The following is a 20617-nucleotide window of genomic DNA, read 5'->3' as shown; positions in this document are numbered from 1 at the left end:
ATGCCTCAGACTTGCAGCACTGATTCAACAACCTCAGGTAGGAGGTTATGGTATTTGTAATTGCACAACTTTGTAACTTAGCCACTGCTTATTGCTATTTTGTCTAACTAACATCAACACTTAACTGTCTTTCTCCCCTACATAGTCATTGGAGCTACTCTCTATGTCCTTAGACATAAGACCCATTGTCAGAGCTTAACAGTCTAATGCTCCCTGCTCCCCTGCCCTGGGCTCCAACGTTACCTCACTTACTGTGCTCAGCGCCACCCCACCCCCTCTTTGATTTTACTACATTGCATAATTGGCCAGGTCATGTTGGTCTTCTGGTTGCTTACACTGAATTCGCTGCTCTTGAACCTGTCGACCTACTCAATTCATTATATGTAACAATGTCTTATATTCTACTCTGCTGTATCTAATCACTTGCAATTGTTGAAATAGACGTTCCTACCTACAACTTTGACCCACCCGACAGGACCCACTCTTCAGATGTTAGCTATCCTAGTATTAGCAAGCTTATCCTAAGGTTGCCTACCATCCCTACAGTATGCAGGTGTTGCTAACTTTAATTATGTTCCCCTTCTGCATAATACCCTATGCCACCCCCTGCACCAAAGGTCACTACATTAAGATTAATGAAGGGCTAGGTAGACTGAGATGTCCCCGCCACTACCCCATCCATTGCCCTACACCATTCCTCCCCTCGCTACCCCCTTTTCCCATACTAACGATACCTAAACTATATCCAGGCTCTACCACGAGCACTACACAGGATAAGTTGACCCCCTTGCCAATAGTCTCATCTGCCTCCCCTCCTGACATTTCCAAGCGCAACGAGAGACTAGCCAGTAGACTACCGTCCATTAAGCACTCAGTAGCAGAATACACCCATAAATTCATATGCTCAGATCGCTCTGGATCCACCTACAATAATCTCAGGCGAAAAAACAAAAGGCATACAGTCGCACCGAATAAGCCAAATGACATTAGTCCCAGCTTACCATTGAAGGGCTCACAGACGCAGCCTACCAAAGGAGCATTACTGAATGTCAGGTCCCTTGTAGCTCACGCAACAGAGATTGCCGACATTATTGTGAACAATAACCTCGATTTCCTTGTAATGACAGAAACTTGGCTGCACGAGGCAGCAGGCCCCTCTATTGCCCTAGCCGTCCCGGATAATTATTCCATTCTCTGTGCAGACAGACCCACTGCTCGCGGAGGAGGAATAGCCATCATCTTTAAAGCCACTCTCAATATAAGACTAGCCACCCCTACCTCGCTGGCATTGTGTGAACTCCTCTCAGTCAAGTTCCAAACTTCACCAACACTATCACACTACACATCATTTAGAGGCCCCCAGGACCTTCGAAGAAGACATCACAGCCCTAGCAGCTGACACCACTAAACCTATGGGGCAAAACATAATTTTAGGAGACTTCAACCTTGTTTATAAGGATACTAGTGACCCACGCGCCATCTCTCTAGCCTCTGCACTATCAGAACAAGGCTATACCCAAATTAGCACCAAACCCACCCATGACAAGGGTAGGATACTTGATTGGATAGTGGTTCTCAATTGTAACATCACCCTATTAGATTCTACTCCATTAGTATGGTCAGACAACCACCCTATCACCTTTTGAAGTGAACATCAACAACTTGGAAAAGAAAAAGCCCATTATTGCTCCCCCCTGCCTCACAAGGAATAAACGTAACATCACAGCAGAAGCTTTAGTGCCTTTGGTAGCCCCCCTACTCAATGCCCTACCGGACACCAGTGATCCTTACACACTGATTACCACCTATAATGAGACCATGACTAAAGCCATTGGTGCTATTGCCCCGCTAAAATTGTGAAAAAGAAAACCCATAGCCCATCTTAACTTGTGGTTCACTCCAGAGCTAAAAATACTCTGTACTGAAAAAAGAAAATTGGAATCACGCTGGAAATCCTCCCCCACACCTGAAAACAAAACAAACCTTGCCATCATCACTGCCACTTACAAAAAATAAGATAATCCAGTCTAAAAAAGAAACCTACAATGACAGGATAGCCCAAGCCAGCTCCAGTACTAAATAATTATTCAACATCCTAAGAGAACTAGAGAACCCCAACCCCCCGCCAGACACATTCACTAAGGATAAAGCCTGGTGCACCAGTATACAAAGCGCCCTTTCCAACAAAATTAAAGGACTTCAGAACAAAATACCCGGCAAAAGATCCCAACTTACAGTCAACACTCCAGCACCAACCCCTTCCTCACACATTAATTCAGTCTTCATGTTTAAAAAAGTTACCATACCTGAAGTTCAAAAAATCATTGCGTCTCTTAAACCGTCTAATTGTAAGAGCGATAGCTGCCCGGCTCAGATTATAAAAGACGCAGCCAGAGACCTAGCCCCATTCATTACTAAACTCATAAACTCTTCCTTCTCTAGCAATTCCGTCCCAAGTAACCTCAAACAGTCCTGGGTTCTACCGCTACTGAAGAAACAGACCCTGGACCCGGCTATACCCACTAACTATAGACCAATTACGACAGTCCCCTTTTTACTGAAAAGTTTGGATAGAATTGCTTACTTGCAAATACAAGACTATCTTGAAACTCACAAATTACTCGGAATCCGTCAATCTGGCTTCAGACCTCAGCATGGCACAGAAACTGCCCTTGTTGACCTCAAGAGCCAGATCGATGAATTGAAAGATAAAGGAAAGATGGCCATCCTACTCTTAATGGACCTCTCAGCGGCTTTTGATCTGGTGTACCATTCTATGCTTTGTGACCACCTATCATTTCTGTAGTCTCCTGGATCCAATCTTTCCTCGCAAACAGAACAATGCGTGTGTTCTCACCTTCGGCAGCTGCTGATCCCATCCCCCTCACCTGCGGAGTCCCTCAAGGATCCTGCGTCTCGCCCACTTTGTACAATATTTTTACAAAACCACTATTTGACAAACTGGACCGTCTGGGTGTCACCTACACAAATTATGTGGATGACACCCAGATACTCCTACCCGTATCAGGAACTCATGATATAGACGTCGCTCGGATTAACAAAGTCTACACCATCATTCAGGCATGGATGGCCACACATGGCCTCTGCCTGAATGATAAGACAGAGTTACTCCTAGTTGGCTCACCTAACAACCTGCTCAAACTAAGTCCTCTCTATACAAGCATCCTCATTGATGGGGAATAGTACACCCATAGCCAAACATGTAAAAACATTAGGTTTTTACCTCGATGCCCAGTCTAACTTAACTAAACAGATAAACATGACCTCATCTGCCACTGCCTACACCGGCAAGCTGATCAGAGCCTGCAGACCTTTACTATCTCCCACCAGCTGCCTTACACTGGCGAGAGCGCTCATACAATCGAAATTGGATTACTGTAACAGTCTCTACCTAGGTGCCAATAAAGCCATCTTAAATAAATTGCAGATCATGCAAAACAACGCGCTCAGAGCAGCGTTAAATATCCCCAAAAGAGAGCACATAGCAGAAACCAGAAAGCAACACAGGTGGCTCTCGATACATGATAAAATTGACCTAAAAACTATCTGTCTCACTCACAAAGCGCTTAACTACCAAGCACCCTCTATTTTACAGACAAGTTCACATGGAAAGTGTCCAACAGAAATACTAGATCATCCAACATACCATGTCTGGCGGTGCCCAGATATAATTTAAAAAGAGCCGGTGGCACTAGCTTCCCGGTATTAGCCGCCCAGCTATGCAACACTCTCCCTCAGAATATTCAAACTATTCAAGCATTCAACAAATTCAGAAGCCATGTTATCACATGGTTACTTAACGAAACATAAACGCCACAGTTTTTAAATACTACTGACCTTAGGTGGGACTGCATAATTTGTACATATGTTGCCCTGTACTATTGCTATGACCTTAATGTGTGACTGTATAATATGTATAATGTATAATATGTATATATCTACCATTGTAATCTTACCTTGACTGTTAAAACTGCATCTTTCATGCACATAACTGTCTATACTATGCCATGTAACCATTAATGTCCTACCAGTGCCCAATTACCTCTGGGTCAGGTGCGCGATATAAATAAAATAAACAAACATCTACACAGGGACCTTCCCCTGGTGTACAACCCGCAATCACCAGAAATCCCTACTACAGTGGCGGTGTACCTGATGAAATCTGCAACTATAACTGACGCACGAAGTTCAGATGCCCGTTCTAGTCTGTTATACTTGGTAAGAACTCAGTTTGAATATAAACTTTGTTCTTCTTTGACTCCACCTACCAGGTCTTAGTATCAACACACAAACCTGTAGGGAAGAGGTATTGATGGAACAACAGAACGTTCTGCCCTCTCCTGCTTTACAGTTTCTGAAATCATCTTGTTGAAATAACAGGAAACTCTTCCAGCCTGTACCAAAGAAGATTTAAATCAACCCCTTACTCACCGCTCCCACCCAAGGTGGCCCGGGGACAGCAGAATCACCCTACTTACTAGAGACTTTAGGTAAGTCTACCCGTGTACTACCAATTGGGCTCTATTAATAACCAATGGATGTATACTGGAATGACACTAAAAGGCACAAATACATATATCTCTAAAGGGCCTACATAGATGCCCTGACGAAGGCGACACGATTCATACGCTTTGATCGCCAACACCAACTTGAGGTGCTTCAACAAGTCACAATTTGAGTTCTACAAGCTCAGAATGGAATAATTGTTAGAACGGAATAATTGAGAAAGAAAGAAATATATTTACACCACTATAGAAAAAGTGGTACATTTTTTTGTTTTCCTTTCCCTTTACTGTTTGTTCTGTCTTTTTTACCAACTTTGAAAAAAATACTTTAGTCCTAACTGAACATACACCAAGCTTGAGTCCATCCACTCACACTGTGGATTACTCAAATTGACTTGCTTTGTATTAAGGTTAGATACTATGAATTTTGTTTTTCTTCATCTGCGTGAAACGTTTATACATTGTTATGATTTCATGTATGTGTTAAACCCATAAGTATGTGATTATTAATTTAATTTTGAATTGCCACAAATGTGCTTTGAAAACAGTAATGCTAGGTGAAGATTGGATATTAGTTATTGATACCCGCATACACAATTAAAATAAGGAAAAAGAAATTTAAATATACCCAACGCTGGATCGTTCTTTGTTTTGCTATATGTAATTACCGCAGCCACCCTTGGAAGTAGGGGTTTCTTTCCCCTTTCTCTGGAAGCTTTTTCCCATTTGCTTTGTTATCCAATATTTATACTGTGCCCATCACTACTGTAGTTGTATTACAGTGCCTGACCTTGTCCGAAAGGTGGCAAATTGTGACCCTGTCAGGGTGTTGCCAGACCTTACTATGCAAAGGAAATAAAGGGGAGGTTTGTGGAGGAGCTATGTATGTAAATTCTTTTTTGTACATTTATTTATTTGATTAGTAAAGCTTCATCGACCATTTTAACAGTATTTACTTTGAGACAAAAATAATCAGCACTTGTTCTCTTGGAAAATTAAGGGTTGCACTGCATTGCTAAATATGTTTATTAAAGCATATTTGTGACTGTGTAAATAGTGAGTTGATTTGTAATCTACGTGTCTATAAGCGTTTCAGCTGTCATGTTTTTCTTATTGATTTTTCCAGAACTGGGATGATTACAACCATTTCACCTTCATGCAGCACCACCTGTCAGACCTTCTTGAACTTCTTTTGGATACAGATCAGCTTACAGCGTCATCTCACTCTACTCACTGTAGTCTGTTATCTGTTGATGCTGTGAAGGCATTGAGTTTTCTCATAGAAGGTACAGCTGAAAGTAACCAAAAAGTTCATCAACTTAAAGATCTTGCTCTTTGGCAACCACTCCAGGCAAAGAGCGGATATTCCAAAACCTCCAAATCGTTCTTCTTTCAAAAGCTACAGTCGTGGATCCGAGATTGTCTTGTTGTGAACCCATTTGGTATTTCTGCCTGCATCAAGTCTGGAAAGAAGCTGGCATGGGCTTTGCAAGGTAAAAATAAAGTCTGTGTATTTTCTTGGTATTTCAAGAAGAATGTTTTGATTGGTCCATCAGTCTGTGCTGTAGTTAAAGGTTGAGATTGAAAAGTCAAATTTGTACCTCCTAAATGTGTTTTTCACAGTTTTGTGTGTGTGTGTGTACACGTACGCTGGTTGTAACTATTGAGTGTTCCGCCATCCTGAAGACACCCATCAGTAAGTAGTATCACTTGGGTAAATGGGTCCAGGAGACAAAAAAGAGAAGCAGCCTGCATTCGTGAATTGCTATGGGCATTGTGTGGCACTCTGTAACTTTTTGTCATTTATTGAAAGCAAATGAAAGTTCAACAGATTACCAAAAGTACAGTACAATCCTTTACAATGAAATCCAAAAGAAAACAGCAATTAAAACCAAGAATAATAATTATGTTCATGGGCGTTTACTTGCCAATGTGACATCCTTGAATTCTAACTTATCTGCCATCTCCTTTGTAATTGAGGTGCTAGTCCCAGAATAAATCAAGGTCATGAGGCCTGAGAATGTAAAGAACGCTGGTTCAACGACGATGTCCTTGGATCGAGACTACTGAAATGGACATTAGAGAGAGAATGGCGGAGGAAACCGTCATCTGTAACTTTTGCCAACTACAGAAATACAGTAAATAACTATAAACTTGTTGTGGAAGAAAAATCCAAATATTTCAATACAAAAATATGCAATGCTAAATCAAGAACGGGTGAGTTATTTAAAGTTCTAAAGGAGGTGGAGGGCACAAATACTAACGCCCATAGTAGCATCAAGCGTGATGCTGCTTGGTGTCGGATGATCAAAGAAGAATTTTCTAACAAAATTCTTGTTCACCAAAAAGCCATCCACACAAAACAATTAACTTGGCTCAAATACTATCTCGCAAGAAACCTCGATATACGCTGCGCCTATTAGCAGTATGTTAACAGCTGAGTTCCAGTTTAAACTATGTTCTGAGACAGGATAGCAAAGGGGCAATGTGCTGGTCTTGGGAGTAAGGCCACGGAGAGCAGCGGATGTTCGAATCCAGGATCTACATTTAGGAACCAAACTCTGGTATGGTATTAGGTGCATTATAAAAAAAACATTAAATAAAGATCATTGAGAGAGTCAATAATTTGAAGCCTACATCCTGCAGGGGCAATATATATGCCCTGCAGATATCATTAAGGCATCAGAGTCCCTGGATCACTAAGATGTTTAACTTATCGTTCAGTGAAGGTGTGGTTCCATCTTCTCTTAAGGAGGTATGAATAACCCCCTTCTGAAAAAGAGCTCTCTTGATCCTACTGTAGCCAAGAATTACCACCCTATGACTAATGTCACATTCCTGCTTAAATTCCAGGACAAAGTGGCTTACCTGCGTTTCCAGGATTTCCTGGAAAGAAATAACATTCTAGGTATCGATCTGTCCGGATTTAGAGCACGGCATGGGACAGAAATGGCTCTCCTTGACCTTAAGATCACTTTGTCTAGTAATAGTGGAAAAGGCCACTTGGCACTGCTGTTTCTTTTGGATCTCTCAGCGGCCTTCAACCTGGTTGACCATTACATTCTTCTGAAGTGTCTGGTGGGTTGCTCTAATGGGGCATCAGATTGGATAGCATCCTTTCTTGGGCCTAGGGTCTCGAGAGTAGCAGTGGAGCATGTTCAATCCTCTCCTAGTTCCATTGATTCCGTAGTCCCACAGGGCTCCTGCATTTCACCATCGCTCTTTACTATCCATATAAGACCTCAATTATACTTATTGGACCATCTGGGCATCCGATCCAGCAACTACGCAGATAATACTTGGGTGGTCCTTGAGTTATCTGGCAACTATGCCCAGGATTCTGAGTCGCTTAACAGTGCGTTAGCAGCAATGCAGTAATGGATGCTGTATGATTTTTTTTTTTTTAATTTTTTTTTTGGCATTGAATGATGACAAGACAGAGCTCCTGGTTGTGGCCACGGGCCAGCGTCTTGCAAAACTTGATGCCTCCTACAGAAGTTTCAGCATTGCTAATTACCAAATTTTGGTGTCAGACTGCATCAAAACATTGGGCGTCCATCTGGACGCAGAACTGAACATGAAGGTCCATGTAGCCCATACACAAGATTTTGTGGTTGTGGTCAGGCTATTGAACCAAATCAGTCCTTATTTAACCCTTGAAAACAGATGCATTCTTGCCTCTGCCCTGGTGAACTCGAGGCTTCATTTGTGTAACAGCCTGTTGTCGGGAACACCACAGGCTAACCTTCAGTCCCTGCAGACTTCCCAGAGCAGTGCAGTTTGCGCAGTTTTCGGGTTGCGACGACGGGACCATATCAGACTCTAGAAGGGCCCTACATTGGCTAATGGTTAAACACTGTATTTTACATAAGATCCTATCATTAACCTGTAATTGATGGACATCGACTGCACCTGTGTACTTGACAAAACAATTGATCACTGATCTACCTTCCCGTTCTCTTCGGTGCAGTGATGGCCATAAACACAAACAGCGTCGGTTGAAACTGGCAAAGTTTGGTGGTAATGGCAGGCTTCTAAAGAATGGAGCGCGTTTCCAGTGGCAATAAGAGCGGGAAACTCCCTTTCTGTCTTCAAGAGAGTGGTCAAAACATACCTATTCAATCAGTAACTGGGTTTCTTACTGGTGTCTCTTGTCCTTTGATTTTAGTCTGTCTTTTTGTCTTGTTTTCTGTTATTTGTGCGCCCTGAGGCCCATGAGCATGTGGCGCGTAATAAGAAATAAATTAAACACTATGAAATGTTGATAATCCTGTATCAACAGTGCAATTGATTCGGAAAATGTAAACTCATTAGCTTAATGCCTGAACTATGGGTCGCAAATACCATGTCGGGTTCCTAATTTACTTCAGCAAGAATATATATTCAGTCACTGTGTATCCTCTGACTTGTTAAGGCCATCTTGATATTTGGTATTAATAAAATGGACAAATCGGTAGAAAATCTGCCAAGCATGCTGGACTTTAAGACTTCAGTATTTTCTTGCTAGCTTTTACAGAGTCCCAATGCTGTCATTTTATCCAAGACCCATTGGACTTACTTAATTCACTCAGTTTGTTCCATAGCTTAGGGAGGCCTTGATCCTATAAAATCCGTAGAAAGCCCTTGATCCCTGCCCATGCTTGTTATAGTGGGTAGGGCAGTTCTGCACACTGTGGATTTGGTATTAACCCATTGTGATTAACTGTGATTTGGCTGGACTCCCCATTTTGGGATGGGACCAAGCCTGATTTGCATACTATCTTTACCCCCACTGTAAGGCATGGCAGGCTGACAAACTTTGGTTTGGATGGTTTCCTAGAGCAGTACTATTGCTTATGATTCATTTAAACCTTCATCCTGCTCTCTTCAATTTTGCAATAGCTTCATTTAGAGCGCCATTACCGCACTTGCTCATTTGCTCTCAGCGCCATGGTCTCTCCAGCCATTCAACAGCTGAGGACCAGCATGCACCTTAACTTGCACTGTGGGTGCAGAATCTGTCTTTCTATCCTTCGTTTCTATAAGGAATCTCTCCTTTTCTCTGGACTCAGCCAAAACCTATTATCCCAACTTAATCTTCTCATTCTTGCAAGCTATCCATAACTCACAAGCCAATACTTTCCCATTACTCATTATTTCTCGCCGCCCTCTCAGGGGACGACTTTACCAGCTATCTCTGCAAAATCTAATATAATGCCATCTGCCCTCCTGCTACAAGCCCCCGCTCTCACCATTTCCTCACTCTCTGATGTTCCATCAATCACACCAGGTAAACTGCCAGCTGTCCTTCAGGCTGTCCACACCGCTGCTCCTGCAGAGACCCTCTGGCCACAAAGGGTCCAGGAGCTTGCACCCAATCATCTGCTCCTACCCCTGTATTTTATTCAATCTTTTACCTACCTGTTAAAGATGCCCTACATGTTTTGAAGAACTATTTTCCTCCTTCTCTATCCCCATTTTCTCAGCCGTGTAACCTTACTGTTGTAACGCTCACCTGACTCCCACGGGGGCGCTGGCCTGGTTCGCGCTGCTGTGTCCTCGTCTAAGGTGATGCGCAGGGTTCGGAAGACGGACTGGACCGGGCCCCAGATCTGGCTTGTCTGACTCGCAGAAGTATCCTTCTGTAGGTGAGAATATGGGGTTAACTGTCTGCGGGGTAATACAGTCGGCCTCCCACTTACCCCTCTCACCCTCCTCGAAACCCTTCTGTGCCTCCCCGTAGCGTCTCACCTTAGGGTCTGGAAGGACGAGCTCTCCATCCTGCTTCTGATGCAGGGGCGCGTTGGTATCCAGTTACGTCACTGGATTTTCGGATGGGTGAGAACCAAACTTGCTTGGCTTCCAGGTAAGTTTTCTATAAGTGGTTCCCCTTGTGTCCATGCATTAATGTTCTAATGCTAGTGTCTTTTTCCCCATAGGGGCCGGGGTACGGAATGCCGGGGAACAGGCACCGACCCGAGGTGAGCGGTGAAATCCTTGTGGAAATCAGGTAAGTCTTTAATGAGTGTTTTGGTAATGTCTTTTCATTCACTCATTAACGCTGATGTCTTTTTCCCCTTATGGGCCGGGGTCCGAAAATGCCTGGATGCGGCACGGACCCGAAATGAAAAGGGAATGACCCAACAGGTAAGTCTTGACATGGAGTTTTAGCTTCCCTTTTCCCTTCTTTCTCTCACCTTTGTTCTTGTCTTTTTCTCCCTGGGTGCGGGGGCGCGACTGCGAGTCCGGATGGTCGCTGCAGAACATGGAGGCGCCCTGTAAAGGTGAGTAGAATGCGGCGCTGCAGCGATTGATGCGATGTGCTTTTAAAAATAAATGTCTTCCTTTTCAGGATTGTCGGCGAAATGTCTCTGGGATGCAGATTTAGCAGGTGAGGCCTTTTCCTTCTTCTGTTCTCTTGTTCCCTTCCTTTGCAGGTGATTCGGGATGCTGGCAGGTGTGGCAGAAGTCAAGATGCAGGAGCAGACACAGTGAGCGTCCAGCTGCTAGATGCAGAACAACGCGAAGCACGTGTGGCTGATCGGGTGTGGTTTAAATAGCCTTGGAAGAAGTTCCTAGAATGTGTCCTTCCTCCAATCAGGTATGTATCCTTCCCCGACCACGCCCGGGTGGTAAATGAGTCCCACAGGTAAAGTAGTTCCTTTCAGGCCTCAAGGAGGCCGGGGTTCTGCAGCATGGTCTGCATCAGGTAAGTGCACCCAAACACTTTCATAATGAGCCTGGCGCCTATGGCGCCAGGACTGATGTTTTCTATGAGCCTGGCGCCATAGGCGCCAGCACGCTGTCCAAAGGGCCCCTATAAGGGGTTGCTGGGACCTTCCCCAGGGACTTGATGTCCGCTTTCGGGGACGCAGGGCCTGAGCCGGCTCCCCGGGAGCGGGCATCGTGACAGCACTCCCCCCCAAGGCCCCTCCCAAGGTTGTTCCCTCCGGGGGTTTTGGTTTGTTTGGGAAGAGTCGGTGGAATTTCCTGACTAATCGAGGTGCATGCACATGGTCACTGGGTTCCCACGACCTCTCCTGAGGTCCGTACCCCTTCCAATCGATAAGGTAGAAAAGCTTTGACCTAAACATTTTTTAATCTAAAATGTTCTTCACTTCGAATTTGGGTTCCCCATCTATTTGAATAGGTTCTGGAGGTTTGAGTAGTCGGGTTCCGGGGACCACTGGTTTCAGAAGTGACACATGAAAAACAGGGTGAATTCGCATATTAGCTGGTAAATCAAGTTTAACCGCTACTGGGTTAAATATTGCCGTAATAGAATAAGGTCCCAGATATTTTGGGTTAAAAATTCGAGGCCTTTTGAGCGGTAAATGTCTGGTAGCTAACCACACTTGATCCCCAATCTGATACAGAGGTGCTTCACTCCGATCGATGTAGGTCAGCATTCTCCTTGTATTTTCTCTTGGCTTGTTGTAAATGCGTGGTTGCCTCTTTGAAGGCTCGGGTAATGGTAGAATGCAGATGTTCTACTGCGGGCACTCCGAGGTTCTGAGGTGAGTCGAGGTTTGAGGTTCGAGGGTGATGTCCAAACAAGGTATAAAAAGGACTATGGCCAGTTCCAGAGTGTACCGAATTATTATATGCGTATTCGGCTATCCAAAGAATGTCTTTCCAGTTGCTTTCAGATTGCTGTAACATACACCGTAAGTATTGCTCAAGGGTCTGATTTGTCCTCTCGGTCTGACCATTGGTCTGAGGGTGGTGACTGGTCGATAATCTTACGTCGATTTGTGCCATTTGACAACATTTGCGCCAGAAGTGGGAAATTAATTGGCTTCCCCGGTCAGAGATTAGTATAGATGGGAATCCAGGTAGCCGAACAATATTTTAGAGGAATTCTTTGGCTAGGACAGAAGCTGAAGGTAAACCTTTCAAAGGAATGAAGTGGGCCATTTTGGAAAACAAATCCACAATTACCAGAATGGTATTGTATCCCGAACAAGGAGGCAAGTCCGTAATAAAATCCATTGATAGGGTGTGCCAGGGTGCTGGCGGTATGTCTAGAGGTTGAAGGAGACCGGTTGGTCTTTTCTTTTGATCTTTATTTTGGGCGCAAACACCACAGGACATCACAAAAGATTTAACATCTTTTCGCCAAGAGGGCCACCAGAATTGTCGTTTCACCTTTTCCATTGTCTTGGCAATACCGGGGTGTCCCTCTATTAATGTATCATGATAACCTGAAATCACTAGTTCGTGTAAATCCTTGTGTGGTAGGAATAAGCGTCCTTGGTAATAAGGTAAACCATTATCTATGGTAAAGTCTGATCCCTTTTGTATCCAATCCTGTAGGACTGTAGGGTCCAGGAGTTGTTTCACTCTGACTTGAATGTCTTCAAGCGTTTGTAACGAAGTCATGCCTAGAATTCTCTGTTCGGGAATTATTGGTACTGGTTCTGAGTTTGTATCAGATTCTCCCATTCCAATTCGGGATAAGGCGTCTGCTTTGCCGTTCTTGCAGCCAGGTCGATAGGTAATCACAAAATCAAATTCAGCGAAAAACAAAGCCCATCGGAGCTGCCGTGATGACTGAGCCTTGGCGGTTTTCAAATACTGTAAATTCCGGTGATCAGTGATCACCGTGATGGTATGTCGAGCGCCAAGCAGGTAATGCCGCCAGGCTTTAAAAGGGGACTTTATGGTTAAGAGTTCTTTGTCAGTGATTGCGTAATTAATCTCTGGTGCCGAGAATTTTCTGGACCAAAACGCTACGGGATGCAGTTGGTTAGTTTCAGGATCTCTTTGAGACAGAACTGCTCCCATGGCTAGGCTGGATGCGTCAGTTTCGACGACATACGGGAGATCTGGACGTGGGTGTTTCAATATAGGTGCGGAGGTAAACTTAGCTTTTAAATCCTGGAAGGCCTGCTCGGCTTCTTCAGACCATTCAAAACGTTTATTTTTCCTCAAGAGTGCAGTAATGGGTTGTACTATGCGTGAAAATTCCGGGATAAACCTGCAATAGAAATTGGCAAAGCCGAGCATGCTTTGAACCCCTTTTACAGAGCTAGGTGATGGCCATTTGAGGATGGCATCCACTTTTCTTGAGTCCATTCGGACTCCTTTGGGTGTCAGGATGAAACCGAGAAACTCAACTTCTGTGGTATGAAAAACACATTTCTCCAGTTTAGCAAATAGTTTGTGTTGGCGCAGTTTTTCCAGAACTGCCCTTACGTGTTTTCTGTGATCAGATTCCGAAGAGGAGTACACTAGAATGTCATCGATATAGACGACAACACAAACATCAATGAGTTCCCGAACGACATCATTCATGAAGAATTGGAAGGCAGCAGGCGCATTGCACAACCCGAAAGGCATTGCCTGGTATTCGAATAATCCATATTTTGTACGGAAGGCTGTTTTCCATTCGTCGCCTTCTTTTACTCGCACCAGATGATATGCCTCCCGGAGATCTAACTTGGTGTACATGTAAGCGTCCTTCACCTGGTCAAGGAGTTCAGGAATCAGAGGCAGAGGATAACAGTTTTTAACCATTATCTGGTTCAATGCGCGGTAATCGATACAAGTTCTAAGGTCGCCTTCTTTTTTAGGCACGAAGAACAAAGCCGAGGATGCCGGGGACTTTGACGGGCAAATAAAACCATTGGCGAGGTATGATTCCAAATATTGTCTCAAATGCAGGTTCTCAGGTTCGGTAAGGGCATAAATCCTGCTACAAGGGGGTTGTGCACCGGGCACCAGATCGATTTGGCAATCGTACGATCAGTGAGGAGGTAACGTGTTGGCCTGTTCCTTTTGGAAGACGTCCTGAAAGTCCTGGTATTCCGGAGGTAATTGCATGGAGGCTGAGGTTACAGATGCTAGATTAATCTTCAGGTTTTCTGGGTAGCATGTATGTGCACAATCCTGGAAGGTTATTCTCTTAGCTCGCCAATCAATTCGAGGATTATGTGTCTCTAACCAAGGAATTCCAAGAATAACCTGAAACTGTGGAGCCTTGATTACATCAAACACAACTGCCTCCCGATGGCCGTCAGGACCAATAAGAGTCACCCCAGTAGTGGAATGTGTTACCGGTCCAGAGGCAATTTCAGTTCCATCGACTGTGGTGATGACATCTTTGCTGGTTTTAGGACGGAGAGGGAGGTTAATCCTAGAGGCCAATTCACGATCCACATAGTTTCCAATAGCCCCACTATCGATGTATGCCTTTATTGCATGCAACCGCTTAGGCTTTTCTGGATCTACGAGAACCATTGGCACAATGAAATGTGAGGTCTGAGAGTTAGTTTTCAAGCTCGGCAAGGGGACCCCTACGCTTGTCGGGCTGAGTCGTTTCCTGAAACAGAGTCCTCATGGTTTTTATCAGCGGCTCCTGCCGCTTTTCGGGGCGGTTTTGCCGGGCAATCTCGTAGAAAGTGTCCAGAGTTCCCACAATAAAGACATAATTTTAACTGCCGCCTCCTTTCACGTTCCTTTTGAGTTAAGGGTTCTTTAACCCCTCCAATTTGCATAGGCTCAGATACATCAACTCCCTTGGGGTTAGCATGGGTCTTGACCAACACCCGGGTCTCAAACCTGGACCGATCTGTTTTTCTGTTTTGAAGTCTGTGATCCAATTGGACCACTAAGTCTATATATTCTGTGCATTCTTGGGGCGGATTTACAACTTGGACCAAGACATCTTTAAGTTCTCCGTGTAGACCTCGATAAAATAACGTGACTCTTTTATCCTCTGGCCATCCCGTTTCCACAATTAGTCTATTAAAGGTTGCAATATAGGATAGGAGGTCCTGATTGCCCTGTCGCAGGGATAGAAGTTCATCATCCAGAGCCTGCCCCTGAGAGTGTCGAGCAAATAACCTTTCCATGCTTGCTTGAAATCCTTGAAAATCACGGAGAATCGGGTCATCTTGAGTAACCAGTGGAACTGACCAATCGGCAGCGCAGCCGCTGAGATATGACAATACAAAGGCTACTTTGGTCTGATCATTAGGGAAGGCCCCAGGTCTGCATAGGAAATGCAAACGACACTGATTCATGAATACGGCGAATCGTTTGGGGTCCCCAGCAAAGCGTTCAGGTGGGGCCAGCGGCATGTTTCCAGGTAGATTAATCTGCACAGGGTTACTGGGAACCACAGGAGCGGGGTTCCCTCCGGAACAGGGTAGAGGAGTTTGTCCAGCTTGACCTTGCAAAAGCTGTCTGGCCAGGTCATCATTTCTTTCCTTTGATATTATTAATTCCCTCTTGAGGGCATTAGTCTCTTGAAGAGCGGCATGTACTTCGGCCCGTAATACCCCCAGTAATTGGGCCAACTGATCAGTCTCAGAAGTTTCCATAGCGCCTGGGTGGGAATTTGTAGGAAGGCTTTGCGTTCTGTAACGCTCACCTGACTCCCACGGGGGCGCTGGCCTGGTTCGCGCTGCTTTGTCCTCGTCTAAGGTGATGCGCAGGGTTCGGAAGACGGACTGGACCGGGCCCCAGATCTGGCTTGTCTGACTCGCAGAAGTATCCTTCTGTAGGTGAGAATATGGGGTTAACTGTCTGCGGGGTAATACAATCGGCCTCCCACTTACCCCTCTCACCCTCCTCGAAACCCTTCTGTGCTTCCCCGTAGCGTCTCACCTTAGGGTCTGGAAGGACGAGCTCTCCATCCTGCTTCTGATGCAGGGGCGCATTGGTATCCAGTTACGTCACTGGATTTTCGGATGGGTGAGAACCAAACTTGCTTGGCTTCCAGGTAAGTTTTCTATAAGTGGTTCCCCTTGTGTCCATGCATTAATGTTCTAATGCTAGTGTCTTTTTCCCCATAGGGGCCGGGGTACGGAATGCCGGGGAACAGGCACCGACCCGAGGTGAGCGGTGAAATCCTTGTGGAAATCAGGTAAGTCTTTAATGAGTGTTTTGGTAATGTCTTTTCATTCACTCATTAACGCTGAATTCTTTTTCCCCTTAGGGGCCGGGGTCCGAAAATGCCTGGATGCGGCGCGGACCCGAAATGAAAAGGGAATGACCCAACAGGTAAGTCTTGACATGGAGTTTTAGCTTCCCTTTTCCCTTCTTTCTCTCACTTTTGTTCTTGTCTTTTTCTCCCTAAGGCACGGGGGCGCGACTGCGAATCCGGATGGTCGCTGCAGAACATGGAGGCGCCCTGTAAAGGTGAGTAGAATGCGGCGCTGCAGCGATTGATGCGATGTGCTTTTAAAAATAAATGTCTTCCTTTTCAGGATTGTCGGCGAAATGTCTCTGGGATGCAGATTTAGCAGGTGAGGCCTTTTCCTTCTTCTGTTCTCTTGTTCCCTTCCTTTGCAGGTGATTCAGGATGCTGGCAGGTGTGGCAGAAGTCAAGATGCAGGAGCAGACACGGTGAGCGTCCATCTGCTAGATGCAGAACAACGCGAAGCACGTGTGGCTGATCGGGTGTGATTTAAATAGCCTTGGAAGAAGTTCCTAGAATGTGTCCTTCCTCCAATCAGGTATGTATCCTTCCCCGACCACGCCCGGGTGGTAAATGAGTCCCACAGGTAAAGTAGTTCCTTTCAGGCCTCAAGGAGGCCGGGGTTCTGCAGCATGGTCTGCATCAGGTAAGTGCACCCAAACACTTTCATAATGAGCCTGGCGCCTATGGCGCCAGGACTGACGTTTTCTATGAGCCTGGCGCCATAGGCGCCAGCACGCTGTCCAAAGGGCCCCTATAAGGGGTTGCTGGGACCTTCCCCGGGGACTTGATGTCCGCTTTCGGGGACGCAGGGCCTGAGCCGGCTCCCCGGGAGCGGGCATCGTGACAACTGTGTCCATGGGCTGTCAAGTAGTCCATGACTCAGTAGAGTCATGGACTACTTGACAGCCCATGGACAGTAACGCCTAGTCTGTAACTCTCTAGTCTGAGGTCCAGAACAGACCCTGCACTGCGACAGTGCTTTCCCATAGTTTTAACTTACCTAGTATTGCCCACCACTTCCACCTGTCATCTATCCTCATTCGCATTGATCTCTCTGCCACAGAAGACCATCCCTCCATCAGGCTCACTCCCATCAAGGCTTTCATGGCATGTTCTCTATCACTCCCTTCCTGGGCAAGCTCCTTGAGAAACTTGCCATCTCCCAGCTTAATCTCCATGCTGAATCTGTTGGTAGTCTTCATGGCCATCAGTCCGGCTTCAGAGCTGCCAGAAGCACGGAAACTGCTCTCCTGAACATCCATGAGGACCTGCTCTCAAACCTTGACTCTAACACCCCTTGTGTTCTCATTTTGCTCGATCTTTCTTCTGCCTTTGACACTGTCAACCTCACCATCCTGCTCAACCGTCTCTGTGATAACCTGGGTATCACTGGTCAGGCTCTGGCGTGACTTACCTCCTTCCTCTCCAATCGACCCTCCCAGGTCCAACTGGGGTCCTTCCTCTCTGACATCTTTTTCTCTACCTGTGGTGTCCCCCAGGGATCTCGCCTCTCCCCCTGGCTGTTCAACCAGTATCTGGCACTTCTTGCTCACCGGATCGCCGCTCTCTGTTCCAACTTTCAGTGCTACGTGGATGATACCCAGCTCATTTTCAGGCTACCCTCGGCCTCCTCTTCCCCTTCCCACATCTCTGACTGTCTTTCTGCTATCCATGAATGGTGTGCCGCCAACGACCTCTGCCTTAATGCCAGTAAGACTGAGATTCTACTCATCGGCACACCCACTCCCTCCTTCCCTGCAGCTCTGTGGCCGGCCTCCCTTGGCCCTCTCCCTGCTCCTACTTGCAAGGCAAAAAACCTCGGGCTCATCTTTGACTCCACACTCTTTCTCTCCTCACATATCTGACGTCTCTAAGAAGTCACACTACCAGCTACACCTCCTCAGAGGTATCCTTCCTTTCCTCTCCTTCCCCCAGAAGCTCACTGTCTGTAGAGCCCTGGTTCTCTCGAAGCTGGACTACTGTAACAGCCTCTATCTAAATCTTCCTGCCTCTACTCTCCGCCCTTTGCAACTCATCCAGAACAGGACTGCGAGACTTGTCCTTGGTCTCAAGCCCAGGGACCGCATCTCTCCAGGACTGAAATCACTACACTGGCTCCCAGTGGCTGCGAGGATTAAGTTCAAAACCCTCTGCATTGTCCACAAGGCCTTCTGGGGCCTTGGGCCAAAATACCTTCAACTCTCTCTTCCTAAATATCTCTCGGGGTCAGCCGCTTCTCCAAGCAACGAGTTGGGGGTAGATCTCTCTCCGCAGCAGGGGCCTCCCTCTGGAACAGCCTTCCTGCCTCCCTGAAACTTGAGGAGAACCATCTCCGGTTCCGGAAGCACCTCAAAACCTTCCTCTTTGCCTCCGCTTTCTCTCCCTCTCTCCCCTGCTAAAATCACCGAACCTGCACTGAATCTGCAACTGGGCCACTCACCGATCTCGGTCCTTGGCCCAGCCACTCTTCCCTGCACTGCCTACCTGCACTACGGGACTGTCTCTGTATCCTACAGCCCCTCCTCCCTGCACTTACCTTGCACTTGCCACCAGCTGGCCCTATTATTTATCTTGTATTCTACTAACCGTGTACTGCATTTTCCCCTCTCCCCTTCCCCTTGCACTTTTCCCTTTCCCCTCTAGCCTTGCACTTGCGCGATCTGAATGACACCTGGCCTAGTACGATCGTTGTCTGTCTCCCCCTGCCCCCCCGCCTCGTCGCGCCTTGAAACACTTGTGTATAGGCAAGTTACAAATGCCATATCATATCATATATCATATCATATCATATATCATGGCATGTTCTTGCTTTGGTGTCTTCCTGCTTGTCCTCCCACAATGTAGGACTAAGGGATCTTGGTCCTGTGCTGATCAGATGTTAAGTTGAAAAATGTATTTTCCTCACGATAACCTTCCCTTTATTAAGTTGCCAATACACCACTCGGGTTCTGGAGAGAGTACCCATCCTGATTTAGTATTGTTGGTGAGGCCTGTTTTTTATTTTGTATGGCCATTCTGTAAGGTCCAGTTCTTCTCTCTCACTTCTGGAAGGGATTTGGGTGAAGAGCGATTTATTCTGCTGAATAAACTGACCACAGACACACCGTCGGCTTTCAGAAAATGTGCTTTGAGTTTAGTGTCCCATCATAGTATCCCTTTTTCTTTCAACATTCATATACCCGCAAACAACTTTAAAGTTGGAGGTAAATGGGTCATAGTGTACGACCTGTTATCTAAGACAATCTTGGCTGGTATTGATTCCCAGAATACAGAGCAAACCATGGCTATTGACACAGGGAGGCTTCCCTGCCTTATCTTGTGTGCTGACAAATGAGGCCTGGCTGTCGTTCATAACAGCTCTTCCATGATTTCATTCCACAAGGGATTTAGTTGCCAACGTGCACATCTGTCTTTAGCATAAAACCCTTTCCCCTAATGCAAGCATATATGTCAGCTTGGAAGCAAGCAGCAAAAAATGTATTAACAAAATTACAACTTCAGTTCCTCCTTTTTTTTAATCTAGTTTTTCACTAAAATCATTCTGCTTCCATCCTAGTCGGTCAATTCTTCCTGGTTGATGTATTGATCTAGTCTCCCTACGCCTGTGTACAGGAATGTATGAAAAGCTATACTGGTAAAATTATTCCTACTGCTGGTGCAGCAAGCCATAATTGGCTTGTAAAGGAGATAGCCTGTTACTAATATGAGTAAGGCTGCCAGGAGAAACATGACCATTTTTGGCCCCCATGCCCCACACAGACTTGTGAATGTTGTCCACCAATCTTATGATGAATCTGAGGTGATCATCGCAAAACCCCTCACCTGGACCTCTTATGTTGACCTTGGAAGGCAGCCGCTAGCTGGTCCTGACCCTGGGGGTGACATTATGCTGCAGGATCACATGGGGGTTTGTGGGGGGAGTGGGGGTTCAGGTCAAGAATAATGGGAGAACCCTCTGGATAATTTCCCTAATAAAGTCTTAATGGCTTATTGTAAAACTGATGATGTGATCTTAAAAGGAACAAGAACATTATGGACTCCTGACGAGGAAGCGGGGTCCAGAGTTGCTAAACTGTAGAACGGTCTACTTGTTGTAATTCCCCACACCCGAGTGGGACCTTTAATAATTTAAAGGCCTTTGAGGTGTGGCCCAAAGAGAAGTAGCAGGGAGAAGCTGCAGCTG

The 20617-nt window shown here is 45.7% G+C and overlaps 1 protein-coding gene across 3 annotated transcripts in view; it reads left to right on the top strand.

Moving 5' to 3' along the window:
- The window catches only part of TBCCD1 (TBCC domain containing 1), a 522773-nt gene that overhangs the window by 140694 nt on the left and 361462 nt on the right, over positions 1 to 20617 (top strand). For all 3 annotated transcript variants that reach the window (XM_069615765.1, XM_069615764.1, XM_069615763.1), the window contains exon 4: positions 5653 to 6019. In XM_069615765.1, the coding sequence (XP_069471866.1) occupies positions 5653 to 6019 (367 nt within the window). The remainder of the gene's footprint in view (positions 1 to 5652; positions 6020 to 20617) is intronic.

The sequence above is a fragment of the Ambystoma mexicanum genome, chromosome 9, assembly GCF_040938575.1.
Source record: "Ambystoma mexicanum isolate Mex_15411 chromosome 9, UKY_AmexF1_1, whole genome shotgun sequence".
Lineage (NCBI taxonomy): Eukaryota > Metazoa > Chordata > Amphibia > Caudata > Ambystomatidae > Ambystoma > Ambystoma mexicanum.
This window is presented reverse-complemented; position numbering and strand designations above follow the sequence as displayed.